Raw genomic sequence first — 19,491 nt, 5'->3', positions numbered from 1 at the left:
TAGGGCCCGGAGGAGGCTGACTCTGTGCGAGCTAACTGGTTGCTGGTTGCTGACATGTGACATGTGAGGCAGAAAATACTCCCATAAATAATCTGGTCCCATGCTATGTAGGGCTTTATAGGTAATAGCCAATGCTTTGAATTGCATTCAGAAAGTGATCGTCAGCCAGAGCAGCTCACTGAGTGCTGGACTAATGTGAGAATACACCCAATACGCTCTACTAATCCAGTAGAGCATGCTGGATTAGTTGAAATCTCTGAGTAGCCCCAAGTAGAGCACACTGCAGTAGTTGAGCCCAGAGGTAATGAGGGTGTGAGTGACTGTGAGAACAGATTCCCTGACTAAATACGCCTGCAACTGGTGCACCAGGTGAACCTGTGTGAAAGTCTCCCTAGCCACAGTCTTAGCTTTATAGGGAGAGAGATGTTGCTCTAACCTCAGCTGTGGATCTAGAAGAACTCTCAAGTTGCGAACCCCCCAGAGTGATGAATGGACAGGTGGGATTGTCTTTGGGAGGCAGGACCCACAGCCACTCAGTCTTGTATGGGTTGAGCTTGAGCCTGCTGATGCCCATCTAGACCTTCACAGCCTCCAGACACCAGCACCTCCACTGCTTCACTGAATTGACATGGGGTGGAGATGTGGATGAGCCGGGATGGCACAGCAGGAAGAGTGCTGTACTGCAGGCCACTGAACCTGACTGTAAATCTCATCACTGGCTCAAGGTTGAGTCAGCCTTCCATCCTTCCGAGGTGGGTAAAATGAGGACCCAGATTGTGGGGGCAATATGCTGGCTCTGTTAAAAAGTGCTATTGCTAACATGTTGTAAGACGCCCTGAGTCTGAGAAGAAAGGCGGCATAAAAAATGAATAAATAAATAAACAAACAGACAGACAAACAGACAAACAAACAGACAAACAGACAAACAAACAGACAAACAGACAAACAGACAGACAAACAGACAGACAGACAGACAGACAGACAAACAGACAAACAGACAAACAGACAAACAGACAAACAGACAAACAGACAAACAGACAAACAGACAAACAGACAAACAGACAAACAGACAAACAGACAAACAGACAAACAGACAAACAGACAAACAGACAAACAGACAAACAGACAAACAGACAAACAGATAAATAGATAAATAGATAAATAAATAAATGTACAGTTGAGTATCATCAGCGTACTGATGGAAACTCACCCCGTGTCAACTTATCTAAGTATACTGACTCTTGGATTTCATTTTATTTTACTTTATTTATTTCTTATTATTATTTTATTTTACTTAATTTTATATTATTTTATACTTTATATTTTATATTATTTTATATTTTATATTATTTTATATTTTATATTATTTTATATTGTTTTATATTTATTTTATACTTTATATTTTATACTTTACACTTTGTATTATTATTTTATTTTATTGTTTTATGATATTTTTATAATTTTTCCTCTATTGAAGAGGTTAAAATACAAAATCCCAAAGGGAAAAAATAGAACTAAACAAAGTCAGACAAAACATTTTTTTAAAGTGAATTTAAAAAGGACAATTTATATTATCCTCCTAGTTGAACACTGACAAATCTATTGCAACAATAATAGCTCCCTCTCCCCTAGTAAAGCCGGTCCAAAATTTCTAAGCTTGAACATCTATTTGCAACCCAATTGACCTGTGATATATTACAAATATGAAAGTTTTTAACCAATTAAACGACAGCAAAGAGAAATTTCAAGCTACTATCTTAAAAATCTGTTTTTATATTTACTACAAATCACCCTGCTCATTATCTTTTGAGTCCAGGGTAAAATACTTTTGTTTGATTCTTATAATGTAATGTTTCCTTGGGTTTTTAATTGGGAACTTTCCCAAGAATTGCATCCCATTTTCAAAGTTCATAAGTCCCTGTATAAGGACCTGTAACAGATGGTCTGTCAGGAAAGTTTTGACTATTTACTTCATTGAGTTGAATCAAAAGACTTTTTCCTGAGATAAAATGGTTGTAGTAAAGTCAGGTAGAATATGAAGGACCAGAAGAGGGGTGGGATCAATGCCTGCGGCAACACGGGAGTGCCCTCACTCCATTGAGGGTAGCCCCAAATCCCCACCATCCGGGGGTCTTGGGTCAGAAGAATCGGACCTGATCCTCCCTGAAGGGTAGGTGACATAGGGGGTGCTACCGGGGATCTGGTTGGAGGGTTGGCAAACCCCCACTGAGCGAACTGGCCTTGTCTCGTGCTGGCGGTGGCGCAAAGTCGGCCAGGCTGCAATGCCTGTGTCGATGCTAGCCGTATATGACAACACAATGCAGGAGATTGAAGAAGATGGTAACATCTGGAAAGTGAATAAAATCTAAGCATTGGCGAGGTGAAGAAATTTTAAGTGGTGTGCTGGTGAGTTTGGAGTGCTAAAAGGACTTAAATGGATTTGTTGGAGGATTTGTTATGATCGGGATTAGAAAAGCCGGAAATAGATTGCAGTCTGCGTGTGAATGGAGGCATACAGCGGCAGCACAAATCAACGAAATGCCTAATCTCCTCTCTTCTTTTTAAAGAGCTCTAAAGGCTGTAAAAAGATGGAACTTTAGATCAGAGCCGATTTGGTTTTCATTTGGATTATGTTTTTTTTGTTTCGAAATTATTCCCCTTTACTTTCGAGGAAATGACATGTCGTTTTCGAAGGGGATTCGCCATCTTGGATTTGAGAAGCTATTACATCGAGGAGATTTGGACATTAACATTGCTATGAAATGGAGGAGCTTCGTAGAACTATTGGGCAAGAACTGATTAATAGAATAAGTCATTATATACTTGGAGATACATATTGAGAAGATCTGGACTGGGAAATCAAGAGTTAACTTTAACTTTAACATCTACAGTATTATTCTAAGTAAGGAAGAAGAAAGGACAGTACTTTTAGAAGAAAGGAATTCATCAGAGACATGGACATACTACTTGGCAAGATTTACTGCTCATATAAAGACTAATTTTATTAAAGTTACTGGATTTATTAACAGGCTTATTTATGGAGAAAGAATTTTGGATCTGAAATTTGCTTGATAATATTAACATCATGAGGGAAAAGATCTTTTTGAAAAGTTTATATAATATAGCTGTTTTTTAAATTATGTTAAGAGGGGGATCATATGAAATATGATGTGTTTAGACTAGGGGGAGGAAGTAAAACCTTAGAGGGAATGTATTTCAGGTTGGAGACTGCATGGTTTGAGGAAAGGAGAATCAATCAATTTGAACAAAATTTGAACAAAATTTGAACAAAGATATTTATGTTGTATATGATGCGACTTAATTTTTTTTTTGTTCAGGAAGACTGTTGTTAATGACTATTAGAAATATATGGTTACATGGAAATATATGGATTTGAATGGGAGAGGAGTGAAATACAGTAAGCGCTGGCAAGAATATAAGAAAATTATCTTATGGAATTTAAGGTGCAGCTAATAGTTTTATATTAGGTATAATTAGCATGATTAAGTACTAAAAATGGAATTAGTAATGGGATGAATTTAGAGAGATAAGAAATGAAATTGTTTAAAGATGATATTTATACAAAATAGAGACTATTGACTATATATTTTAGAGAGCTTTGCACTATTTTGATTTTAATACACAAAAAAAGAAAGTACTATAATGATGGTGAATTTATAAAAAGTTATAATATAATTTGGATCAAAGAGGGGTAAGCTTTCTTGTTATCTATTGGGATCAATACAATTAGGATAGGGCATGAGAATTCCACTGGGTATGCAGGAATAAAATTAAAGTAGGGCATAATGATTGAGCTGGATATGCAGCGCTATATATATAAATTGATTCCAGTGGGTTATTGGAGAGTCTTCTACTTTTCTCTTAAAATTTTTCTTATGCATAAAAAAAGAGATAAATTATTTCAGTGATAATTATGGAATACAGTAAATTATAGATAAGGTAGACCATAAATTTTGAAGGGCGTATTAACTCCTGAAAGGACATAAATTTAGTTAGGATTAAGGAAATGGAATTTTCTTTTTTATTTCTTGGGATCAACACTTTAGACTAGGGCATGATGATTCTGCTGGGCATGCAGAGATAAAATTAGACTAGGATATGAAGATTTAGCTGAGTATGCAGCATTATACATAGAAGTTGACTCCAGTGGGTTATTAAGAGATTTTATTTCTTTTTTCCACTCTCTTTTTAAAAAAGAATAGGATAGGATGATTTTACTGCATTTACATTGATATGTGATTAGAAAAGGTATTATTATTCTGTTGAGATTGCATTAATATAACTAGAAGTGAAGTATGAAGATGTTGTTGTATACACAGCAATAAAATGAGAATAGGATATGATGATCTTATGAAATATGGATAAGGGAAAAGATCAGGATGGATGTTTATTCCTTCTTTTTTGTTCTTTTTTTCTTTTTAATTAGATTTATAGATACATATTTTTGAGCGGGTTGAAGGATTTTAGTGGGTGTGTTTTCTTTTTTAACTGAATTTTAAGATTGTGTGAAATTGGAAGATGCAATATGGAGATATGTAGGGAAGTTAGTAAGAAGAAGAGGAAAGCTCTATTTTATTCTTTCCTCTTTCTTATTCTTTTTTTGTTCTGCACTTTTTTCTTTTTTTCCTTTCTTCTTGTTTTTATCTTTCTTCTCTGCTAAAGGCCCATCCCGGTTGACCACCTACTTGAATTCTGCATCCTGCTTGAGCGGTCTGTCAGTCAAGATGGTCAGAAGCAGGCTTGCAGGGCTGGTGTATATCACCAACTTTCAGGGATTTCCCAACTCTTCAGGGGATTTCCATATTAGAAAGATGTTAGAGGGTTGGGTGAGAGAACAATTAGTGCCCCCTGTTGATGGCAGGCAAGCACTCTCCCTGCAGCAGCTCACTGACCTTAGTAAGACCTGGGTTGCTTTGTGTGCCTCTGATTTCGAGGCCCACATTTTTCATGCAGCAGCCACAGTTATGTTTTTTGGAGCATTCTGCATGAGCGAAGCCCTCTCCTACTCCTAAGGAGATGGGTCACTTCAGGCCCTACAGTTTCCGATGTCACTTTTAAAGGGGTTGGGGCATCCCTGTTAGTCAGGAGGTCCAAGATGGATCAGTTAGGCAAAAGAATTAAGGTATTACTTTCAGCTGCCTTAGATCAGTCTGTCTGTCCTGTGGCAGCAATTGCCTCTATTTGTAGGTTACGGGGAATGGGCCGTGGATACCTTTTTAACCATAGAAATGGTTCCCCTCTGACTAGATATCAACTATGGGCCATTACATCACGGGCGCTGAGGGAGATAGGGCTCGATCCTGCCTTATACAAAACTCATTCGTTCCGGATTGGAGCCGCCACTACAGCAGCTGTATCAGGTTTTCAGGATTCCAGGATCCAGGCTATAGGCCATTGGTGGTCTGCAGTCTTTAGAACTTATGTACAGGGCCCAGATCGCAGGGACCCAAACACCGAGCATGTTTAACCTTCTTTTCTACCCTTAGATAGCCCTCTTGGGGAAAAAGCCATCGGTGCTGCTGTGTGGCCACAGCATGGTGTTCTGGGCCAGTCGGAGCATGGCAAGATCAACCATTGGGACCCAGCTGTCTTTGGGCCATTGGGTCAATGTCATCTGGCTCGGAAGGAGAGGCCTGCATTGGGAGGGGCTCCTCCATTTGCTCTTGGGTGGGCACCACTATGTGGTTTCATCCAAGTGGTTGATCTTGCACCTTGGGGGCAATGACCTTTGTGTTTTGGGGGGCCTGGCATTGATTTTTCAGGGCCGTGAGGACCTGTGGGCTCTCTCTCTCTTACTTGGCCATCCATGCGAGTGGTCTGGTCTGAGATCTTTTGGAAGGACGCCATTTCCCCAAAGGCTATTCACAGGATCTGAAGGAAGGTGAATAAGGCCATAGGCAAAATTGTTTTAGAGTTGGGTGGAGTAGTTGTTCCCCACCCCCATATTAGTGTTCAGAAGCCATGGCTTTATCATGCCAATGGCGTGCACCTGTCTGAGAAAGGTAACACCATATTCTTACAGGACCTGCAGAGGTTCCTGCAAGAGCTGGCGCAGATTGAGGGGGGAGTCAGGGGGTCAAGATAGAGATCTGTCCCCCCTCCTTGGCATGTTAGGAGCAGAAATTGGGAGGTGGTTAGCAACTGCATGTTCTCCTTTGGGCATCTTTGGAGATGAGGGGCACACTTTCTCCAAGAGCTCATAGTGTCACCACCAGCCTGAGCGATTGGGGAGGGGGTGCCCCTGGGTCTCACCCCAGCCAATTTCCAGCCAGGGGTTGGACAGCAAGCCTCTCCACATGCATAACATGACTCAGATTCAGGTGAGGGCATGGTCCCTTCACCTGGATCAGCAAGGAGCTACGCCCATAGTTGCCAAGGAAAGTTTTATGACATCATTTCCATGCCGAAATTTTTAGTGATCTCTGCAGGTCCCAGTAATTAATGGTTTAATTAATTAATTTATGTTAATTAATAAAGTGACCCAATTTTAAATCCAGCTTTGTCTCCGTGTTATCACTCCGCTTCCAGCACAATATATTAACTCCAGCTTTCTCAAATTTTGTTCCATTACAACTCCTTCAATTTAAAATGAATTTGCAGAAGATTCTGAATTCAGCTGTTTGTTCTTAACTTGAAAGAAACAACACCATCTGTTTATTCATTCTCCTACAAGCCAGTCCTCTGTGAAAGATCTAAAAACTATAGCAGAATCCAAACTTGTTTGTCATTAATACTGGTATCTATCTTGGTTTATTTGATATTGATCTGGAATTATCCTTTGTGATTTGTAAACTGGGTTGATTTTCTTGGTAGTGGAACAGAGGGAAACCAATGGATAACTTACCTCCCTTGACAAGATCTACTTTCTTTTCTGTTTTTTAGCACCCTGCAGTGTCACAAGACGACAGCTAGCAGCAAAAAACTTGTTTGTGTTTGGAAATCAAAGAAAAGCTCGACTTATTCAAAGTAATCAGAGTCTGCAGTTTCAGTGTAATAAAGGATATGTGCTTGGGGTTCCATCAGTTAGAAAGTGTGTTGACGGTTACATCGATTTGCCTTTATGTATCTCAGGTAAGCATGCTGTCAATATGATGGATTCCTCTGGGATTGTAACTGATTAAAATAATTAATTGCTTCCAAAGTTCCATTCTTTAAAAATGTTTTAATCTGCACTGACTTCATTCACATCTTGGTTTAGAATTTTAGTAGTTGTAATCTAAAACAAAAAAATTAAGGCACATCAAATTGCAGAAGGATTGTATATTTTTCAAAACCTCTAAATTATGTTATGTCTAAGGTTCAATCCAAAATCTTGAACTTCAGCTAAGAACAATTATTCCATGAGGTTGAAGATATCTGTAATATTGGTAGACATAGGAATACATTTCAAAAATTGCAAAGGTTGTATAAAAATAAGTTTATATCATATCATTAAAGGAGCTCCAATTTTTACATGAAAAAATGTTTTTTGTTTGAAATTGCTTGGATGAATTTATCATATAGTCATGTTAATATTGATCTGACTAGTATACTTACAAAGGTTTGGATGATGAAGGATATTTTATTATAGTTTGTTTGAAGACATTTAATTCTCAGATTGTTATGATAATTTTTATAGCCCTACAAAAAATTAGTTCAGAAGATTTTTTTAAAAATTGTCATTCTGTTCCTTCATCATCATTTATGGTGGTGCAGTGGTTAGAACATAGTACTATAGACTATTTCTGCTGATTGCCAACTGCCAGCAGTTTTGCAGTTCAATTCTCAAGATTGATTCAGCCTTCCATCTTTCTGAGTAAAATGAGGACCCAGATTGTTTGGAGCAATATGCTAACTCAATAAACTGCTTAGAGAGGTCTGTGAAGCACTGTGAAGCTGTATATAAGTCTAAGTGCTATTATAATTTATAGGTGGAAGTCTAAATTCTGTGCATTATCAATCTGATAGAAACATTTCTCCTAAGAAACATATTTATAAAATAATTGTAAAGTGATGTAAATTGAATAAGTAGATAAATTGTTAGCATGCTATTTAGAACGAGTGAAACAACAAAATATAAAGTTTGAAATATATACATATCATGGCCTGAGAATAACGTATCCTGCATGTATTAATTTACTTTTTTCCAGTGGAATCTGCAATCATATAATACTGATATTACTATGCAGTTATTTTATCATCTCTATGTAATTGAGATGATCACAGTCTTTAATGGAAAGTGATTATGTGTCAATCATCCAAGGTAGACCAGACATGATGAATGGCCAGATTAGCTAATTCTAAATTTTTTAGATTTACATTAATAGAATCCTGAAATCCTAAAGTACTTTCCTTCCCCCGCTGTGCCCCATTAAGACACTTGAAATTTGAAGGGTGTCTTCTCAACCACTTGCTGTGTCTGTTCCTGGCATGCCTTTTATCTGATGATTCCCTTGGCTGCATTTCTTTTCCTTTTGTTCCAAGATCAATTCTACATACTGTTACATCATATATTTCTGTCAAGGTCTTGGTCAATATAGAGCACAATCAATGCTCTATTTGTGAATGTACAGCAAAAGAAAAAAGAAAAAAGCGGTCATGAGCATTTGTGCTTTATTGAGTTGTAGATTGCGTTTTGATTCTGAGTTTCACAAATACTATATTTTTGGGAGTATAAAATGCACGTTTACCCCCTAAAAGAGGGTGAAATATTGGGTGTGTCTTATACACTGAATGTAGCCCTCCCCAGCCACCCCCATACTTTGTCTTCTGTCTCCCAGCAATTTGCCTTCTTGCAGCAAATAGTGCAGAACCTGATTAGCACAAGCCACTGATCAGCTTCCTGACCATTAGTTGATTCAGGCTGCAGGCAGGCAGCAATAGACTATGGTAATGCCTGCAGCCTGAAACTATTAGCTGCTTGTGCTAAAACTGAACGTGAAACTAAAACTGCAAGGAGGCAAATTGCTGGGAGGTAGAAGCAGATTTTTATTTTCTTGTGCTAATGAGTCTGTGCTGAAATTGGCTGTTTTTTGTTTGCTTTATAGTTATAGTCAATAACTATAAACGGCTATAGAATGTTCAAATTATTAGACTTGTTTTTTAAAGACTGCTTTATTATTGTTCTAAACAACTTTTAATAATTAAGTTTTTTAAAAAAATAAATGTTTGATCTGAAGAGGCCCAGTGCTATTGTATCTTCTTTTAAATAGCAGAGAATAACTATACTTCCAGAAAGCCACATCAATTTTAACAGCATCTGCACAAGTATAGTCCTGTTGTAGTATTAAGATAAGGCAGTTAGACCCTGACTTAGTCATATTTGGAGTAGATCTATTTAAATAATTGAGAGGAATTAGTGTGACTACATTTAAGAAAACTTTCTGGCATTTATATACTGCCATAATGTACATTTCTCCAATTCTTTGTTATTTCAATGGGTCAGGCACACATGCATAGAAATATACAGCAAAGAGTGTATATCATCTGCAGTGTTTGCTATGTGCTGAGAGGCAAATTGATGGGAAGTGGAAGCAGATTTTTTTCCCCTTGTTCTCCTCCCCCAAAATTAAGGTGCATCTTATACTCCAGTGTGTCTTATACACTGAAAAATACAATAATAAGTAATAAATTACAAAAAAAAAATAATAATAACAATTTTAAACCATTATTTGTAATTGTTATTTTAGGGAATGTCAGCAACTTCAGTTAATTTTTCCTGGCCTATTGTTTTTTTCTATTTAATAGAGAGAGGAAAAAACTGCAGTGGTCCACCCAGGACTGAGAATGGAGACATTACTACTTTGTCTGAGAAGCAGTACAGATCTGGCTCTTCAGTGGAATTCAGATGCCAAAACTATTATGCCATAGAAGGCCAGAACAGATCTTTTTGTGACAATGGGACCTGGACAAAGGTACCCATTTGCCTAGGTAAATAGAAAAGAAAATCTTTATTCAATTTTATTTTTTTAATTAGTAATTTTTATTCACCTGCTGCTTCCTGTCTGTTAGGAAGCTTGTGATCCACTTACAAGTGTGTTCAGGTACCGCCAGCTGATTTAGTTTGGTTAAGAGAATGTCCGGTACGATGGTATTGAATGCTGAACTGAAGTCCACAAAGAGGACCCTAGCGTAGGTCATTGGAGATTCAAGATGTTGAAGGATGAAGTGTAGAGCCATATTAACAGCATCATCTGTTGATCTATTTGCTCGGTATGCAAATTGCAGGGGGTCTTGAAGAGATGTGAAGATTTCTGGGTGTTTGCGCTGAGTGAACATGACTGCTCATGCGGCTGCATTCTGCACAATTTTAGTTTCCAATCTTCAAAGGTAGCCCCATTTAGAGAGCATTGCAGTAGTTGAACCTTGAGGTAATAAGGGCATGAGTGACTGTGATCAGGGACTCCCTGTTCAGATAGCGCTGGAACTGGTGCACCAGGCAAACTTGGGCAAATGCCCCCCTTGCTACAGCCAATATATGATATTCCAGATGTTTGCACAAAGAGAACATAAAAGTTTTATTCTGTTTTGTATTCAAACAAATGTTTTGTTGGTGACCCCCGCAAGGGAATGGCACCCTACAGAAGCAAGATGCTGGATAATATAACCTAAATTATTCTGACGAGGTGGGTTATAAACTACAGAAACATTCCTATACTATGGTATTACATTTTTATTGAACCCTACGAATTTTGCTGACTTTAAAGAAACAGGAATTATCTTCAAAAGGAGACAGAATTTAAACATTGTTCAGCTACATTTCTACTTGAAACTATTGATTCACCTCTCAAAGCTGCAACATGTTCTCACATTCTAAGAAAAACAAAATCTCAGCATTTCTTATCAGATTGAATTCCATCCTAATTTAGTTTACAGAGACAAAACCTAAACTCCTTTATGTTTTGCTTTCAATAAGGTCATCTTTGAATGTTTGTCGTGGTTCTAGTTTGTCTTTAATGTAGGTTACCACTCCCCTTTTCTTTTGTTGAGATAGTGATGTAAATGTTTTACAAAGTTTTGCATTTACTAGTAAATTATTTTGTTGTTGTGAGATATGGATTATATCTATCTGTAGTTTTTGGAGTCTTGTAAACACCTGCTTCGTTTTAGTTTGTGAGTTTAATCCATTAATGTTTAGCGAAATCCTTCTTCCATCCTCTTTTCAATTTTCATAAGTATTTGTAATCGTTAAGATTAACTGCCTTCTTTCTCTCTTGCATAAAAATTCTTTAATTGCCTGAATCAGCTTTATTTTATATTTGATTTCATTTCATTTCTGAGGTGAAGTGGGTAGTGAATGGAAACTAAATTCTACTATTAACATTTTGCAATGATAATATGATGCATTTGGATCCTGACAGAATTTCCTTTCTTTTTCATGTCAGATCCCTGTTTGATCCCCAGGACTGAACTGGAAAGCCAGAAGATAGAAGTTAAAGATGAAATAGATGTACCTGAAAATATATTTGTGCAACATGGTCTTTCTATTGAGCTCACTTGTAAAACAGGATATGTCCTGGCAGCAAATTCTTCCCAATCAACTTTTCTAATCCATTGTGATGGGAGACTACCATTGATTCCAAAATGCAAAGGTGACTTTAAAAAGTTTAATTTTATAATCTGGATAACACCAAAGCACTTCAGTTTGAGCCCATTTACCATTAGAACTGGAATAAACTGCAATCATTTACATATATCATTTACTGGGACAGATATTTTTATCTCTCTGAAATCTCCCTGGCAGGATTACACTTTCCATTCTGCACGGGCCCAATGGAAACACTTGGGATATAGTTGAAATAGGGGAAACCTGAAAGACTGCAGATTTCTGGAAAGGGAGTAGTGTAATGAAAGACACACCTATGGCCATTTTATGGCTAAGTTATTGCAAAAACTGCCCCATTCATCTACACGGTAATATTTTTATGTCATTGAATGGTAATTACTTTTGCCAACAGTAAACTCCATACCCGACTTCCTACATATTTCTGTTTTTAAGGATTTTATAAACTGTTACCATACCAAAATCTAAGTACCAATACCAAAAGAAATTCCAATGTAGTTGCTAACAAGAATGTAGGAACTTTTTTTAGTTACACCTAGAGAACATTGCTTTGCATTTGATCTTGGGACTAGTGGAGTAGTGAATGTATAATGAGGGACATTTCACAATTTTAGCAGTTCCACCTTTCCCAGAACCAACAGTTTCACCACAGGTATCAAAAGAACTTTGTGGAGATGTTGGTTTGTTTATGCATACATGACATTTCTGTAGCATGATTATCCTTGTGGATTCTAGGCAGTTTACAGATATTAAAATAGCAATAAAATAATTTTAAAAAATCAATAATATGATTAAAATTAAATCATAAGAAAAATGCACACATATAGACAAAAGTGCCTGTGGATCTACTAGCTTCAAGAAGACCAGGAGAGTGGCTGTCACACTCAACTTAAGGCAACTGTTTCCAAGGAGTGGAGCTGCAAAGAGAAGATATGATATCACTCCCAACTAACCTGAATCATACCAAATAAAAATCTAAGTACCAATACCAAAAGAAATTACAATGTATTTCCTAGCAAGAATATAGAAACTTTTTAAAAATTACAGCTAGAGATCATGCTTTGTATTTGATTTTTTTTGACAGATAGACCACAGTCAGTAAGGATGGGACCTGATCATTTGTTTATTCTGATATTAAGCAAAGGAGCCCCCCAGGGTTGTGCGCTAAGCCCTTTCCTTTACTTCTTGTATACACATGACACGGCTGTGAGCCGCCCCGAGTCTGCGGAGAGGGGCGGCATACAAATCTGATTAAACTAAACTAAACTAAACTAAACCCCATTGTATAACACCAACACAATTATTAAATTTGTGTGAGATACACAAATTTAATAATTGTGTTGGTGTTATGCAATGGAGATACCACGGGGGGGGGGGCTCATTAATAAAAGCAATGAGTCTGCTTATAGAAAGCAAGTACAAGGGCTGACTTTGTGGTATAAAGAAAATAATTTTACACCAAAAACACTAAAGAACTGAGGTATATATTTACCATTGCACATAAATGGCAAGGAGGTGGAGAGGTTTTGTAGTATGGGAGAAGCTCTACAAAAAATCATTAAAACTGCCCAGAATATCATTGGGCTCCAGCTACCAGTCCTGGACAATATTTTTGCAGAGAAGATTAGTCACTCCCTGACTAACCTGAAAGCTGGGGACTCTTAGTAAATGTAATGCCATCCAGATTAGACAAACCATGGTTATTTGGAAAATTGTCATACATGCCCTATACTTGAGCTATAACTAACTTTAAACCCGGGGTGGGGGAGTGAGAGAGAGAGGTTTCCAGACCTTGGTTTGCACTCAGAGGTACATTGGTAGCCAGTGCAGCCCCCACAGCTGTAATATAGCAGAGCTAAGAGTATACACTGAACATACAGGACATTGAATTTTAGACTAACTGATGTTTTGATGGTATCCTCAGGGCAATTTTAAGAAAAATTAATTAATTGTTGAATGACATGTAAGAATTTGATACCAAATCTCAAAATCACGTAGATCAGTTTTTTCCAGGAAATCTGTTGTAATCAAGCCTTCAGAACTTCTAGCAATTCATCCATCACTCCAGTAATTGAATCCATCTATATTGTTATTGGTGATAGTCTACCTCTGAGTTATCGTTATAGATAAAGGATCACTTCTTACTCTGAGTAGAATTTGGAGAGTAGTTTGGGAAAAGAACAAGTCCAGTGGGGTCCATCACAGCATTTGAAAGCCTGGCCTCTTTCCTCTGTCACCATTAACAGTGACAATCTTAGGCAGGAGTGGAATCACTACAATGTGGAGCTCTTAATTTTACAGCTTTGCAGGTGGTTGAAAATACTACTGGAATCAACAACAGGACTGAATAGAGATAAGCAGAGTATCAAATTGCAGCTTTATGTTTCAATTCTAAACCAAACCAAAGGATAATTATAGCAACATGCTGAATTTACTTATGATATTCCAAATAAATAGCAGCCAAGAACTACTAAAAATACTAAAAGCTCCACCATCAAGAATTTGAAGACCTGACCTCTGTTCCGTGTCACCATTAACTGAAACTGTAACCTCAGGCAGGAGAAAAACTACAATGTAGAACCCCTGATTTGTAATGTTGCAGGTGGTGGCAAATGCTACTGGGCTCCACAGTGGGACTGAAAAGCAACAACAAGGATATCAAGTATGGGGGTATAGGGGTGTTAAATTGTAGCTTTCTATTTCAATTCAAAATCAGAGTGAGGGGGAAGAATAATTATAACAATTTTCTGAATTTATTTATGATCTTACATTTTTAATCAAGGTGACTAATTTCAAAGTATATTTTAGATTCTAAAATAGTAAAATATTTTAGATTCTAATAAGAGTAAAATAGTGGCCAAGTGTTCTATAGAGCTATTCATACATAGATATCTTCCTCCTAAGCCATTCTTGTCTGCTAATACTCCTGCACACTGTTGCATGGAGAAGGGGCTAATCCTCTTCTGCTGAGTCACTCATGGTCACCTCTAGAGGTGCAACAGTCCCTGGTTGGCTTTCAGCCTCTGACTGCACATTCTCTCCAGCCTCCTCACTATCAGACTTGGGTGCCAAGCAATGTTCCCTCTAATTTTTTTTCGATGTGGGCGAAAAAATATAATGTCTGAGCGGCATATTTTCATGCCTGGGTGTGGATCGGTTAGAAACAAAAGGGGGTCACATGACCTCAGCACACACAGCAACAGTCATAAATATGAAACGGCAGCAAAGTTTTGATCCTGTGATCATCGGGCTGCTGCAAAGGTCCTAAGTGTGAAAAAGGGGCATACGTCACTTGTTTCAGGGCCGTTGCGACTTTGAACGGTCAATAAATGAACCATTGTAAGTCAAGGCCAAACTGCCTTCCTCCTAGATGTTTTCTGTGGAGCTTCAAAATGGAGTCCTGATCTGCTGACCTGCTTCTAAAAGAGTGCACTGGTCAGGCAGATAATCCTTGACTTCTGTTCTGACCCCAATGGAGGCCCACATTTCTATCTCCTGAGTAAGATAGTTATTAAGTGAGTTCTGCCTCACTTTACCACCTTTCTTGACACAGTCATTAAGTGAATCCCTGAAGTTGCTTGTCAGAAGATCCCAAAAGATGTTCACATAACCCTGAGACATTGCCACCATCATAACTATGTTGTCAAGTGTCCAAGGTTTGATCCAATAACCCCTTTATTTTTCTAACAAAGTCCTTTCTTCCTAGAAGGAAGAATAGAAAGAATAAAATGGAAGAGGGGATTAAAAGGGGATACAAAAATAATAAAGAAAAGGGTTTGGTTCAAAGTTCTGCTCAGATTAAAGAAAGTGGAGTTTGAGAAGGGTTGATTAAGCTTGGAGTATTGTTTTGTTTACTCTTTTTAAAATTATTTTTTCTAGATATATAAATTTAGGAATTGCTGATCTGTTTTAATAAATTTAGAAGTATTGATTATAATAATAAACTATGTTTATGTTTATGTTTTGTTTTTAATTTTCTTTTGTTAACATATGATTGGCTATGCAAGGTTTTCTTGGTTTATAGAAAGAAGGAAGCACTTTGGCATAATGGTTAATAAGTTAGAAATATAATTGGTGTTGTACTTTTTGAAGGAACATTTTTGTCGCTCCCCGTCCCCAACTCCAACATCCGGCTCCATTGTGCGTGGCCTTAGAAAAGGCTGTACGCCTTAGAGGGAACATTAGTGCCAAGTACACTGGTCTAGGATACCAAAACACACCTGTCTCCCGATCCTCAGAATCTGTGATCAAGCTGAGCAGGGCATGGATAGGCCATAAGAATAGATATTAAAAATAGTAATTATTTTGTTATCTATACTTATGGAAATCAATGACTGCAATCTGATATGAGTTTTCCTTTTTTATATAATAAATGGTTTATTTTCTTTAGAAATTACATGCAACTCTCCAAGAATATCTAATGGTACTTTCCGACCTCAAAGAACTATATATCATGATGGGGATCTAATTCGAATTCGTTGTGACCCTGAATTTACTATTAAACCAGATGATAGAGAAAAAGTGGTTGAATGCACAAAGAATGGATGGTCACCTCCACCAAAATGTATCAGTAAGTGGAACTAGTATACATTACAATGATTGTAGAATGGCTGATATTTTTAATTTTATAGAAGTGTGGCACATGGAGCATATCTGACGGCACACATTGCTCTATGTTAGCTCCAGCATGCGTGTGTGCCCTAGCCAGCTGATTTTCAGCCTTCCAGAGGGTGTGGAAGGTTGTTTTTGCCTTCCTCGGGCTTCAGGAAAGCCACTAGAACCTGTGGATGGTGAAAAATGGACCCAACAGCTCTACCAGAATTTCAGAAACAAACTTCTTATTGGACTTTTGAACCATTTTTCATGCTCTCCACCATAAAATAAAACAATAGTTATAAATATAACAACAATGCTTAAAATCAATCATATATAAACTTCTTTTCTTATTACTCACTCAATGAAGGCTCTTATCTCTCCTCATCTATTTTTTGAATTTTCTTGAATTTTTTTCATTTCATTATGTGCATGCTCAAATGCCAGGTTTCCAGCACTGCATGCGGTCGCCATCTTGCTTTGGGCATTTTTATTTAAAAAAAATATTGGGGGGAGGTTGTTTTGATGTGGGAGGAAGCTAAGCTGAAGAGAGGTAAGTTGGAATTGCCCTGTGCCCCAACTGAGCTGCTGCCTTCTGCCCCAGGAGAAGAAGAAGCCCCTTCTTTCTTTACAGTTCTTTTTAAGGTTTAGTTCAAGTAGGGTTTTTTTAGAAATGTGAGTTCAATGCAACCTGGGATGGCTCCAGGCTATGGCTTCCTTTCTTACACAGAGCAAAACAGACATGTGAGTTCAATGCAACCTGGGATGGCTCCAGGCTATGGCTTCCTTTCTTACACAGAGCAAAACAGACAGTTACAATGAAAGGCTTCCACCGATTTTTTGATAGCTCTGGGCAGTGTTCTCTCTAAAATTTTTTTGGGGTGGGTGGAAAAGTATAGTGTCTGAGCGGCAGTGCCTTCGGGACTGGGCGACACAGAAATAATAATAAAATTTCCCTCTCGGCTTCTGGGCAGGTTTGGAAAACTCTGAGTTGATGATGATTTTTAAGTGAGCGATTGCTCACCTGCTCAGCTTAGAGGGAACTATGGCTCTGGGAGCAACAAATGTCTTGTGTATATGCTCTGTGTGACAAATGTAAATAATATATTGAATTTAAAACATTTTTCTTCATTTGTGGTGAACATAATTTTACAACATTTTATCCAGGCTATTGAGAAGGGAAAGTATAATATTACTTATTTTTCTCTGTGATCTTTGGAATGTTCCCATGCAGAATGTACAAGTCTATTAATTCTCCATGAAACTGATACTTCATTAACATACATCAACTAAAACCAAATTCCCTCTCTGTGCCACCTCCTAAATGTGTATCTCCATTGTTTACCAGATCCTGAAACAGTTGTGTGCAGAGATCATTATGTTTACATGAATTGTGAAACTACTATTCTGAATGTTTTCCACATACTTCAAATGTGAAGTTATTGTACTGATTGACTATAATAGTATTTGTGCAGCCACAAGCAAACCACTCCTGGACTTCATTGTCTGGAAATCTGCCTGGCAAAGAGATATGATATATTTATCCAAAAAAAATATGGAATTACTATCCACTTGATGGTTTTCTATAGAGCTTGTATTTAGAAGAGAATTAACTTTATTACAGAAAACAGAAAACACTGAGGAATTGTCCTATTCATTTTTTGACATGCAAGATGAAATGCCTCAACCCTTGTTGGTCTACATTTTTGTGCCTACAGGGATTATAAAATAAATTCTGACAAAAATATAATTTAAAGCCACTTGTGGGCTGGGGAACAGATGAAAGTAATGACATGTTGACCAAGGCCAAACTCAGAAAATTTATTGGTGCCATGGTTGAAAGGCAAGTAAGGAAAGAGTCCTTTGCTTATGGGCCCATGAGATTTAAGATTCCTTCTCTTACAACTCTGCAAATCCCATCTGTTAGATCAGAGTTCCCCAGTCTTTCCAGATTTGGGGCCTGGAAATGGAGGAGGAGGAGAAGATAGATAGAGGATAGATAGATATAGATATATAGATATATAGATATAGATTATATAGATATAGATGATATAGATATAGATATAAATATAGATATAGATATATAGGGAGGGGGAGAGAGAGAGAGAGAGAGAGAGAGAGAGAGAGAGAGATGATAGAGAAATAAGTTGATGATATAGATAGATTATATATATATATTGGTAGATGATAGAATATAGCAATGGTGGGCAGCAGCCAGTATGGAGGGGGGGATTAATCCCATTCCGGTAGCGAAAATGGTCAATCACTTCCTGGACTGGCGGTTGCTCAAGACCACAATCTTTTTTTTTTTTTTAATATTTTTTTTAAAAAAACTCATCTGAGCATGCACTGGGAGAGTGATTGATGAGCAAGCAGCTTGCTGATTCGCTGGCTCACTGATCACCTCACCCACCTCACCTCTCCTTATATATAGTGAGTGATGCCTCAGAGAAATCTGTGGGGAGGAACCTCCATCAGCAGCAGCAGCTTGCCTTACTATTGCCCTTGTGGCCTAGCCTTGCCCCCTTTTAATTTTTTTTTAAACTTCGTTTGAGCTTCTGGAGAAGGAGACAGCAATTTTGAGGACTTTGCTGTGCTGGTAATGGTAAGTAATTTAACCTTTAACCTTAGACTATCTCCAATTGACCTCTCCCTCTTTTTGAGAGGTCTATAAGGGGCGTGCATAAGCACACCATTGTGCCTACCATCCCTGTCCTATTGTCTTCTAGCATTATTTTTTATCATTACTTATCTAAAGTTTTATTTCTACAAATTACCATCCTATAATTGTTTGACAAATAAATAAATAATTAAATAAAATAAAATAAATAATTGCTTTCCTCTTTTCCTTCTTTTCTCCATGCTCCATCCTCCTTTCCCCTTCCTTCCTTGGGCAAGAAGTTGATTCCATGTTTATTTCATTTTTATTTACTTTGTTTGGTTGCTGATGCTGGCTAAGGGAGGCAGGGTAGGGCTCTGGATTTGAAGCAGGGAAAGAAAGATTCATCTTTTATGGTAAAATTGTTTCACCAGCCACATGCTGCTGATTCATCATTTATTTCATTTTTGTTTACTTTGATTAGCTGCCAATGCTAGCTAATAGAAACGGGGTAGAGCTCTGGATTTGAAGCAGGGAAAGAAAGATTCATCATTTGTAGTAAAATTGTTTGGCCAGCCATGTGGCACTGATTCATCATTTATTTCACTTTTATTTACTTTGTTTGGCTGCTAATGCCAGCTAATGGAGGCGGGGTGGGGCTCTGGGTTTGAAGCATGGAAAGAAAGATACCATAAACTAAATCTTTTTATTTAGTTTTGTTTGTCCAGCCATGTGG

The 19,491-nt window shown here is 37.6% G+C and overlaps 1 protein-coding gene and 1 long non-coding RNA gene across 3 annotated transcripts in view; both read left to right on the top strand.

Moving 5' to 3' along the window:
• LOC139164357 (uncharacterized) overlaps positions 1-19,491 on the top strand; it is a 283,996-nt gene that overhangs the window by 52,764 nt on the left and 211,741 nt on the right. The gene's annotated exons all lie outside the window — the stretch shown is intronic.
• The window catches only part of LOC139164352 (complement factor H-like), a 78,229-nt gene that overhangs the window by 22,653 nt on the left and 36,085 nt on the right, over positions 1-19,491 (top strand). For both annotated transcript variants that reach the window (XM_070746364.1, XM_070746365.1), the window contains exons 3-6: positions 6,904-7,092; positions 9,748-9,930; positions 11,385-11,591; positions 15,954-16,133. In XM_070746364.1, coding sequence (XP_070602465.1) covers positions 6,904-7,092; positions 9,748-9,930; positions 11,385-11,591; positions 15,954-16,133 — 759 coding nt within the window. The remainder of the gene's footprint in view (positions 1-6,903; positions 7,093-9,747; positions 9,931-11,384; positions 11,592-15,953; positions 16,134-19,491) is intronic.

The sequence above is a fragment of the Erythrolamprus reginae genome, chromosome 3, assembly GCF_031021105.1.
Source record: "Erythrolamprus reginae isolate rEryReg1 chromosome 3, rEryReg1.hap1, whole genome shotgun sequence".
NCBI classification, from domain to species: Eukaryota; Metazoa; Chordata; class Lepidosauria; order Squamata; family Dipsadidae; genus Erythrolamprus; species Erythrolamprus reginae.
Note: the sequence above shows the minus strand (reverse complement) of the source record. Positions and strands in the feature narration are given on the sequence as shown.